The 10,072-nt window shown below is 38.3% G+C and overlaps 2 protein-coding genes across 4 annotated transcripts; one reads left to right on the top strand and one right to left on the bottom strand.

The window, feature by feature from the left end:
• Nucleotides 1–1,165: 1,165 nt before the first annotated feature.
• LOC134874041 (zinc finger protein 90-like) lies at nt 1,166–3,272 on the bottom strand. 2 transcript variants are annotated; one of them, XM_063898020.1, is made up of 2 exons: nt 2,755–3,272; nt 1,166–2,501 (listed from the first exon to the last, which is right to left on the bottom strand). In XM_063898020.1, exons 1-2 carry the CDS (start codon nt 2,999–3,001, stop codon nt 1,588–1,590), a joined length of 1,161 nt encoding a protein of 386 aa, XP_063754090.1. In that variant the 5' UTR covers nt 3,002–3,272; the 3' UTR covers nt 1,166–1,587. The 2 variants fall into 2 exon arrangements, with proteins under 2 accessions (XP_063754090.1, XP_063754091.1); XM_063898021.1 differs by having other exon boundaries at nt 1,166–2,474; nt 2,755–3,264.
• Nucleotides 3,273–3,309: 37 nt separating this feature from the next.
• cenatac (centrosomal AT-AC splicing factor) lies at nt 3,310–9,696 on the top strand. 2 transcript variants are annotated; one of them, XM_063898023.1, is made up of 11 exons: nt 3,310–3,626; nt 3,912–4,078; nt 4,522–4,620; nt 4,699–4,765; nt 5,113–5,175; nt 5,605–5,672; nt 5,763–5,889; nt 6,010–6,040; nt 6,565–6,666; nt 6,907–7,039; nt 9,019–9,696. In XM_063898023.1, the coding sequence occupies exons 1-11, from the start codon at nt 3,510–3,512 to the stop codon at nt 9,137–9,139; spliced, it is 1,095 nt and encodes a 364-aa protein (XP_063754093.1). In that variant the 5' UTR covers nt 3,310–3,509; the 3' UTR covers nt 9,140–9,696. The 2 variants fall into 2 exon arrangements, with proteins under 2 accessions (XP_063754093.1, XP_063754094.1); XM_063898024.1 differs by having other exon boundaries at nt 3,311–3,626; nt 5,775–5,889.
• Nucleotides 9,697–10,072: the final 376 nt, after the last annotated feature.

Here is a 10,072-nt window from a genome sequence, read left to right as displayed (position 1 = left end):
TAAAGTTACATTATCGCCATCTTCAGGACTGACAAAAATACATTGTCCCAATCTCCCAAAAAAATTAGTAAGGGAAAAATAATATAAACAGACATTTTCCCCAATCCTTGCTCAGTGAGTTGCATGAATCACACATGGGAAACGCTTTTCGCCGGTAGGAATAAGTAAATAAACGAAAATACTGTACTTAAATATGATTTTGAGATGCTTGTACTTTGATTTCCATTTTATGCTACTTTGTTCTTCTACTCCACAACAATTCAGAGGAAAATCGTGTACTTTACTCCACTATAATTATTTTGTACCTTGGCTTGAGTTACTTTGCAGATTTGGATGATATATATTCAACACTTAAATAAGACTTTAGTTACACCTGAAGTAAATTCACAAGCTACCCTGCAGCATACAGAGTAATTCAAATTAGCTGCACCTTTGCCAGCTTTGAATAACAGTTTATGTATCAATAATTATAATCAAAACAGTTAATACATATTATTCCGAAATGGACCAATAATAAATACTTTTACTTTTGGTACTTTAAGTATATTTTGATGCCAATACTTTGGTTCTTTTACTTGAGTAACATTTTAAATTCATGAATTTACCTGTAACAGAGTATTCCTACACTCTGCTACTTAAGTGGTACTGAGTACTTATCCCACCTCTCTTCACTGGTGTGGGACCTTGTGTAGATTTATTTTACTTGAAATCATAAAACTCCCAATTTTAAACATTTGTTCTCTGGTCTCTGGTCAGTACTGGCCTTCTCGTGAATTGCTCTTGCATGGCTTTCGACTCTGTGAGAGTTGTGAGAAAGGTGGTGGACACTTTAGTTGGGATTCATCTGAGCCCTTTCTGTCAGATTCAGATTTTAATATTATAACTGAGATTTTGGTCAATGGCAATGGACCTGTGCACATTTAACATGTGAATTATACTGAGGCTCATGATAACATTATGTCCTATTTCAACATTAAATATAATAAAGGAAATTAGCTGGCTCTATTTAATTGTAGCTTTCATTAACATTATTCATACAGTATATTGGCAGAGAATATTTGTCACATTTTTCATGAGTGCAAACCACATAATCAGCTCTGCTGCTCATCCCACAAATGCATGTTCCTAACAAATGTGGCACAATTTCAAAGGTAAATAAACAGACTTTCCAACAGTATAAGATTTATTGCCAAGAAGCCTTCTTACAATAAAGAAATCATCTACCAAACACAAATTTCCTTACTTTTTGTGTTAAGTTTATGGTGAGAGATGAAGAGAGTGAGCCTTTTATTCCACTATGAATCAGGGTTGTGCAAAATAGAATGTCACTCCAACACCAATGGTGTATTCACATGATCTTTTTGGATTGTTTCCTTTACTCCCTTGGAAGTTGTTTGTGAGACCCAAGTCATAATGTGGAAACAAAATTGACACAATAAAGAAGATGTGGGATTACTGGTTGATCAGAGCATTGATACAGATCTAGATTTTGTTCTGTCTTGAGGTGCCATTAAAAGAAATGTTCACATGGAATACTCTTTCACAGAGGTGTTGCAATTATATGGCTTCCCACTAGTAACGCTCTGCTCATGCCAACTGTAAAGTCTCTTCAGAAATTCCCCATGTTTCACAAGACGACTGCTTGTCACGTGTATGCATTCTCATGTGCCATTTCATGTCCATCTTCCGACGGTATCTTTTCCCACAGATGTTGCAGACATGTGGCCGTTCATCTGTGTGGGTTCTCATGTGGTTGGTCACGTCATTTTTAAGTCTGAAATGTTTACCACATATTTGGCATGGATATGGCTTTTCACCTGTGTGGATTGACTCATGTTTCCTTAATGTTGCAATGTCTTTAAATGTTCTCCCACAGGTGTTGCAGAAATATGGCCTTTCACTTGTGTGAACCCTGAAATGTCTATTTAATGTGGTTTTGTTCTTAAATTCTCTCCCACAAGTGTCACATGTGTAAAACGTTAAACCTGTGGGAGTATCCCGGTGAATATTACATGTAATGTTACTTTGATTGTGATGTGTTTTGTTTTGCTCTGTAGCATTTATAGTTGATCCTGAATCGCCATGCTTGCCAGATTTTTGATTTTGGCTCTCAGTTTTATGAAAGTTGTGAGAGAAGACCTGCTGGTTACTGCTTGGATCTGGTACCACATAATTTATTGATGGTATGTTGCTTACATACTCTTTATTTGCTGCACTTAAAGTCTCGTAAGAATTAAAGTAGTGATCTTCACTATGCTCATTTTCCTCATCAGTAGGAGTCACCATAAAGGCTTCAGTCTCGTGCTTCAGTACAAGCTGCTCTTCCACCTGAACAGTGTGGAGTTCCTCCTGTTCTTTTTTGATCTGAGGAGGCTCCTCGTCCTCTTGGTCCGGACTGAAGTTCCCGTCCTCTATACAGAGCTGCTGTTCAGCGAGGTCCTCCTCGTCCTGATAGATATACTGCAGTGGGAGCTCTGGAGGGACAACGGAAACAGGTAGTGCTGTGGTATATTTAAAATATAGGATGTTGGATGAGTTTCCATGCATGAAATGGGTTGATTGATACAATTTCAGTACACACTTTTCTCACTCTCCTTTAGGATGAATTGGAACAAATATATTTATCCCCTGACTGTTTCTAAAACGAATGACACACTCGTGAACAAGTGAGCATGCGCACAGGCTGATAGTAAATATTATAGCTGCTGAACAACATATTATACAGTACAGATAGATGATTCACGGGGCTCTCACCTATCCTGCGTAAATGTATTTCAGGTCTCAAAACAACATCCAGTAGTTTGCGCTGACGAGCGATCTCTTCCTCATACTCTACGATCGTTTTTTTAAAAACTCCAAATATTTCTTCAGCAGCAGCAGTGAGTCGCTCACTCACAAATACTCTCAAATACTCCACCGAAGACATTGTTGCTTGATTGTCGATGTAATATGTACATACGCTTTGACTACAGTATAATCTTTCAATAAAAACAAACTGCATTCAACCATACATTCAACCAATTATGCTTCGCGCTGGTTTACTATACATCCACCGTTTACTTCCGCTAATTCTGCTCTTCTTTGTTAAAGCGGGTGCATTGTCGCCACCTACTGTGTTGGAGTGTACACCAGAGTTATTGATAACTTCATCCAAACAGAACAAATAAAACTGAACACCAAGTAACAAATGTCGGCTGACATTTGAAAACGGAGGAACTCTGAATATTCACTTGACTATTATCCCCAAACGCACTTTCCATTGGAATCAACATCGGAAGAGTTTAACAACAGCACCACATGTCCCATCTTGTTTACTTCCGGGGGAAACATATCAGGACGGCAAAGCTTCCTGTAGCAAAGTATTTCTTAAAATAAATGCTTGCTTGTGCTATTTTGCTCCAGAAAGACTAGGAATTAAGTAAACATGCATCGAAATATTTCTTTTAGCTCGGGGTCTGTTTACATTCAGCTTTAGTTAATTTAGGTGTTTTTTTTCTAACACTGTCCAAATGGGTGCATATTACTGTGCTATATGTAGACAGACAACATTCATCGGGAAGAAACATATCTTCGGGAAAAATCACCAAAGCACACTAAGAGTGGTTCTTCTTAAATTCTTAGAAAAGGTAAGTAGGTTGTTTTCAAATAAATCTACTGATATATACGAATGTTGTGCTCACATTACTCCCACCTCAATTAAATTGACCGTAGGCTACTAACTTTGATGCTAGCTGCAACCATACAGTCTATGGCTGCAACCGGTTGTCGCAAAGTACATCATGATGTTTGTTACATTTTGAGTAATACGGATTTTTGACACATTTTGTGTGTGTTTGAAGCCTTTGGCTACCCACCAAAACATCATGTTTAAGGGTAACTGTTCCTTGCTTTACTTACTGTCTGTCTCCTAGGTAAAGGAAGCTCGCCGGACACTTAAAAAACCCCAAGTCGAAAAGTTTGACAGCACCGAGCACAAGAAGACTTTCTGGTGCTACTGCTGTGGGCTTGAAATTGATAAAAATGTCACAGACGATAACATGACTGTGCTGTATGGCGGCTTGTTGGAGCACATGGCCACGTAAGTTGTTTTTTTAATTACCTTTTGTCTTGCCGATTTTGATTTCTCTGATGCTATGCAATCATTCCGTGGTTGAACTTCATAGACGTGAACGTCCATGGAGTTCAACCACGGAATGATTGACACAGACACTAAAGGGGTTTTAAAAAAAAAGTAGGTCCAGTCAACAATCCTTTTATTTGCAAAAGCATGATACGTGTTCTCTTGTTATCCCAATGAGAAAGTACAATAAGTCAAGGTCCAAAGTGGGTAAGCACACTTTGACACTTACTCGTTTATATTGGCTGACCTATTTTTTCCACAGGCTTAACACATAGTAAATTGTTTTAATATGAACATCATTAATCCGTCTTATTCATAAAATGTTTTAAAACAACCTTTTTCCTAATCAAGGAGATTGTTTCAGGAAATTCTTACGCTTTTTTAAATGTATCTGGTTTTAGCCCAGAGCACAGGAAGAATACGCACAAGTTCTGGTGGGAGAATAAGGCGGACCCCAAGTTGAGAGACAAGGTCATCGTCACAGAAGAGGAAACTGAAAGGTAGGCCTGAGTGATTCAAAAATATATATTCATACAGTGTACTTGGAAAATTAAAGAACATTTTTTATTTTTGTTTAGGTTTAAAGTTGAGGTGGCCAAAGCATTGGAATCATTTGTGGAGCAGGAGGATGTATTCATTAAACAGGTGATGCAAATGTACTTTTTTACACTCACCTCTATTGCTTCACAATACAGTCAACAGCCATACCAGCCCTGGGCTCTATGACATGAATAATTTGATATTTTGACCGGATGATCATGATAGTTAAATTCAGGAGATCTCCATTGTGCCATCCAGTGAGTGATATTTCACAGGAAAAGTGAAAACTCAATCATGCATCTGAAAATTCAGAAGACTGTAATTCTGACAGAGGATTACAGTCAGCAGACTATGAATGTCTTTATCATATGCTATGCCATCCCTCCAGTAGAGTTTTCATTCGTTGATAGTAATTGTTTTTTTCATTTTTTCTTTTTCCATTATGGCTCCAGCAAGCTGATTTTATCCGGACACAGGAGAAGCATCGCCAAGAGGTCCTTCAGTCTCTTTTAGAGGTTTGTTTTCCAAAGATGCATTGGCAGTATCCATCACTGTGGCCTTGGCAGGTTTATTATTTATTTTTATGACGATATTATTTTGATTAACATTAAAGATAGAAAAGATAATTGTTCTCCAGCTTAATGGTTGTAAGTGCCATAGTATAGTAGTTAATAAGTAATTAATGATCCCCTGAAGATCCCGGTAAAGTATTAATATTGCAGTTTTTAAAATGTTTTCCTAATCAATATATAGTAAAAAAAAAAAGCTTCAATTTCCACTCAAAGAAGGATATAGTGAAAATAGCTGAAGTTATAAGAGAAAAAAAAAAAAGATATGACTAAGGAGCAGTTAATGTGAGAATGTTGGGAAGCGTAGTATGAAGCATAATTAGTGCTCAGACTTCCCCTATGAACCACTGTTGACTTTTCCTGAATCAATATCAGCGCGAGGCAGATTCGGAGTTGTTCAAAGGAGCCAATGGAACAGACATGTCTGCTGAGGAAACTGTCAGGTAACACTGCGTCAACATCTTAAACTTTTTTGCATTGTATTATCAGTAGCAATTGGAATAACTTCTAATGTTTTGGGGCTTGTTTTGTTGTCTGGGGAACAGCTCTCAATTTACACCTCAGGGATCAGACCAGCCGGCGGGGAGAAGCTTTGTTAAGTTAATGAGCAAAGCACCGCGATCTGCAGCAGGACAAGGCCTGACTTTCATAGGCTATCAGGTAGCTGCACAGCTCTCATAAAAAAAGTGTTTATGTCTATTATATTATATATTGGATTGTTTTTTATGTTGTTGTTCTTCTCTAATCGACTCACTTGATCCTTTATTTTCTCCGTTACAGGATTCTTCAAACAGAGGAAATGTTCATACAGGTACAGTGACATATGAATTGATGAAATTAAAAAGTTTCTGCAGAAATGCCCAGAGTACATAGAAAACATACATGCAGGCGTGTTGGGGGGAAATTATTACTATTAGGTATTTGTGGGATTTTGATAATCCCAGTATTATCCTAACCCTTATCAATGATGTTAACTAGAATACGTTAACATTTGGGGCTCATTTATTACTTTTACTGTATAATGTGTGTGATCCAAAGATTTTAGTTTAATATCATAACCAAGATTGAAAATATCTTCTATTCATTAGTAAACTCAGTTTTATGAAAATAATTCCAACTCCAGAATTATAGTTTTTCACTAAGCATTACATAAAACCACCCGGTCCTGTCCTTGTTTTTTTTTTTTATTATTAAGGAGAGAATAATGTTTTCCTTTGACATTGTTTTTTCAAGTTTGTCAAAGATACAAAGCTGCATTAACCCTGCATCTTTAGCATCTATGATCTAAGTTCATAGATTGATGAAGAATAAGCATAAAGCATGTGTGTGCCATAGGTGCCGTTCCTCCTTGGCTCCAGGAAGATCCTCTGGAGGGGACCTCTGGTCCTGCAGCACGTCCAGAGATCGGGCCATCGCTCCAAGATTTCCTCAAACAGAGTAAGAATCACACAGAGTTCTTTTTAAGTTGCGTGAGCTGAGCATTTCATTTTGTCAAAGACGTTTTCCAGCCTTAATGACGATTTCCGTGATCACGGCTGCTGTCACAACACTTAACCAGGTATCTGTGGTTTATAGTAATCAGTCTTAATAATTCAAAGTTATACCCATGAATACAAGGAACTAAAATCTCTCAAATATTGGAGTATAAATCAAATGTCCTCGTTTTTCTTTTGCTAGAGGAGCAAGAGAAGCTGAAGAAGCTTCCCCCGAACAGAGTGGGAGCCAACTTTGATCACAGTTCACAAACAGACGCCAACTGGCTTCCCTCCTTTGGTAGAGTGTGGAACAGTGGCCGGCGCTGGCAGTCCAGGTGAGATCACTCTTCATCACGCCTAGATGAATATACAGTGGGGCAAAAAAGTATTTAGTCAGCCACCAATTGTGCAAGTTCTCCCATTTAAAAAGATGAGAGAGGCCTGTAATTTTATCATAGGTATACTTCAACTATGAGAGACAGAATGAAAAAAGAAATCCAGAAAATCACATTGTAGGATTTTTAATGAATTAATTGGTAAATGCCTCGGTAAAATAAGTATTTGGTCACCTACAAACAAGCAAGATTTCTGGCTCTCACAGACCTGTAACTTCTTCTTTAAGAGGCTCCTCTGTCCTCCACTCGTTACCTGTATTGATGGCACCTTTTTGAACTCGTTATCAGTATAAAAGACACCTGTCCACAACCTCAAACAGTCATACTCCAAACTCCACTATGGCCAAGACCAAAGAGCTGTCAAAGGAGACCAGAGACAAAATTGTAGACCTGCACCAGGCTGGGAAAACTGAATCTGCAATAGGTAAGCAGCTTGGTGTGAAGAAATCAACTGTGGGAGCAATTATTAGAAAATGGAAGACATACAAGAACACTGCTAATCTCCCTCGATCTGGGGCTCCACGCAAGATCTCAGCCTGTGGGGTCAAAATGATCACAAGAACGGGGAGCAAAAATCCCAGAACCACACGGGGGGACCTAGTGAATGACCTGCAGAGAGCTGGGACCAAAGTAACAGAGGCTACCATCAGTAACACACTACGCCGCCAGGGACTTAAATCCTGCAGTTCCAGACGTGTCCCCCTGCTTAAGCCAGTACATGTCCAGGCCCGTCTGAAGTTTGCTAGAGGGCATTTGGATGATCCAGAAGAGGATTGGGAGAATGTCATATGGTCAGATGAAACCAAAATAGAACTTTTTGGTAAAAACTCAACTCGTCGTGTTTGGAAGAGTTGCATCCAAAGAACACCATACCTACTGTGAAGCATGGGGGTGGAAACATCATGCTTTGGGGCTGTTTTTCTGCAAAGGGACCAGGACGACTGATCCGTGTAAAGGAAAGAATGAATGGGGCCATGTATCGTGAGATTTTGAGTGAAAACCTCCTTCCATCAGCAAGGGCACTGAAGATGAAGCGTGGCTGGGTCTTTCAGCATGACAATGATCCCAAACACACCGCCAGGGCAACGAAGGAGTGGCTTCGTAAGAAGCATTTCAAGGTCCTGGAGTGGCCTAGCCAGTCTCCAGATCTCAACCCCATAGAAAATCTTTGGAGGGAGTTGACAGTCCGTGTTGCCCAGCGACAGCCCCAAAACATCACTGCTTTAGAGGAGATCTGCATGGAGGAATGGGCCAAAATACCAGCAACAGTGTGTGAAAACCTTGTGAAGACTTACAGAAAACGTTTGACCTCTGTCATTGCCAACAAAGGGTATATAACAAAGTATTGAGATTAACTTTTGTTATTGACCAAATACTTATTTTCCACAATAATTGGAAAATGAATTCATTAAAAATCCTACAATGTGATTTTCTGGATTTTTTTTCTCATTCTGTCTCTCATAGTTGACGTATACCTATGATAAAAATGACAGGCCTCTCTCATCTTTTTAAATGGGAGAACTTGCACAATTGGTGGCTGACTAAATACTTTTTTGCCCCACTGTATGCCATGATTATAAACATAAGACTCTTTTCTCAATGTCCTATGTATTTAATATACACACTGCCCTTAAGCTAAAGTTTGATACATCGTGTTTGAGCTGTCTGGAGGCAACCTCCATACTGTTTTTAATTATTTATATTACTATGAAATTATGGCAGCAGCACAATTTTTTGTATCCCAATAGTATTTTATCATTTGCTCAAAAGAACTGCCAATATTGAAATACCCAACACATTATTTATTAAATATAGTATTTCATCAGCAAAACATAAAAAAGACACATAATGTTTGATTCGTATCCAAGTATATTAACTCTGCTGGTCTCTGAATGTGAATATCACTTATTTTTTAACAGGCACCAGTTCAGACAAGAGGAAGGGCAGAAGAGCAAACGGAAGAGGAAGAGGGAACACAGCACAGATGGGTCAGAGAGAGCAAAACCCACTGAACAGACGACACATTCTGACAATGCTTAAAACAAGCAACGGTGTGTTATTGACAAGTGAAAGAATGTATATAGTTTACAGATGTGATATAATGGGTACTTTGTGCTAAGCCTTCTAGACACCCTACAGTATTAATCCAACAAAAATAGTTTGTATGTGGGGCATTGTATATATAATAAGGTTCAATTGGAAACATATGTTTTGAAAGTTACCTTTTGGAAAAAAGTTACTTGTGAGACTAGACTGTTCTGGCAAGCAAACAGCAGGGTGCGCCAACCACTCAACTAACCCACACATCTGCTGTGTTTGAGAGTATAATTGACATAAAGGCAAGCTGTTGAAACTGACATTAAAACAACAGCATTGTAAAATGTAAACTGTATTATCCATGTTTAAAAGTTGATAGTCTATTTTTCCTTGTCTGGAAAAAAAACAGTGACATTTTGAGTGTATTTTGTTCCTGCCTCACATGTTGACCTTTGTTGTTATTTTGTAAACAACACAACATGGACCTATACAAAATGATGGCAGCAGTAAGCAGTTTTCTTAGACCTCCAACAATAAACGCGTCTCTTTATTGCAGTGAACCTGAACAACCAAATGTTGAGCTTTCATTTCCCTTTTCAGACCATGTTACGTGATGCATAACTGCAAAAGGCTTAAGGGCAGCACAACTTGATTTGGGACATTGAAAGAGTATATTTGCAACTATAAAGGAAAGGGGTCCTTGAAAGTCTTAAAATCCAACTTTTGTCTGCATAGTTGCTTAACATCCAATACTCTCACAAATCTATCCCAAGTTCTTTTGTGCAGAATTTTGTTGTGATTAAAATGAAATATTTGATGCCAGTTTTTGTTTTAAACTTAGGGCCTTCACTGATTTGGTCCTAACCTACTGCAACACATAATGCTGCATGATATTTAAAAAAAACATAAACAAAGAGGCCATTTTGAAGGACTATT

The sequence above is a fragment of the Eleginops maclovinus genome, chromosome 12 (assembly GCF_036324505.1).
Source record: "Eleginops maclovinus isolate JMC-PN-2008 ecotype Puerto Natales chromosome 12, JC_Emac_rtc_rv5, whole genome shotgun sequence".
NCBI classification, from domain to species: Eukaryota; Metazoa; Chordata; class Actinopteri; order Perciformes; family Eleginopidae; genus Eleginops; species Eleginops maclovinus.
This window is presented reverse-complemented; position numbering and strand designations above follow the sequence as displayed.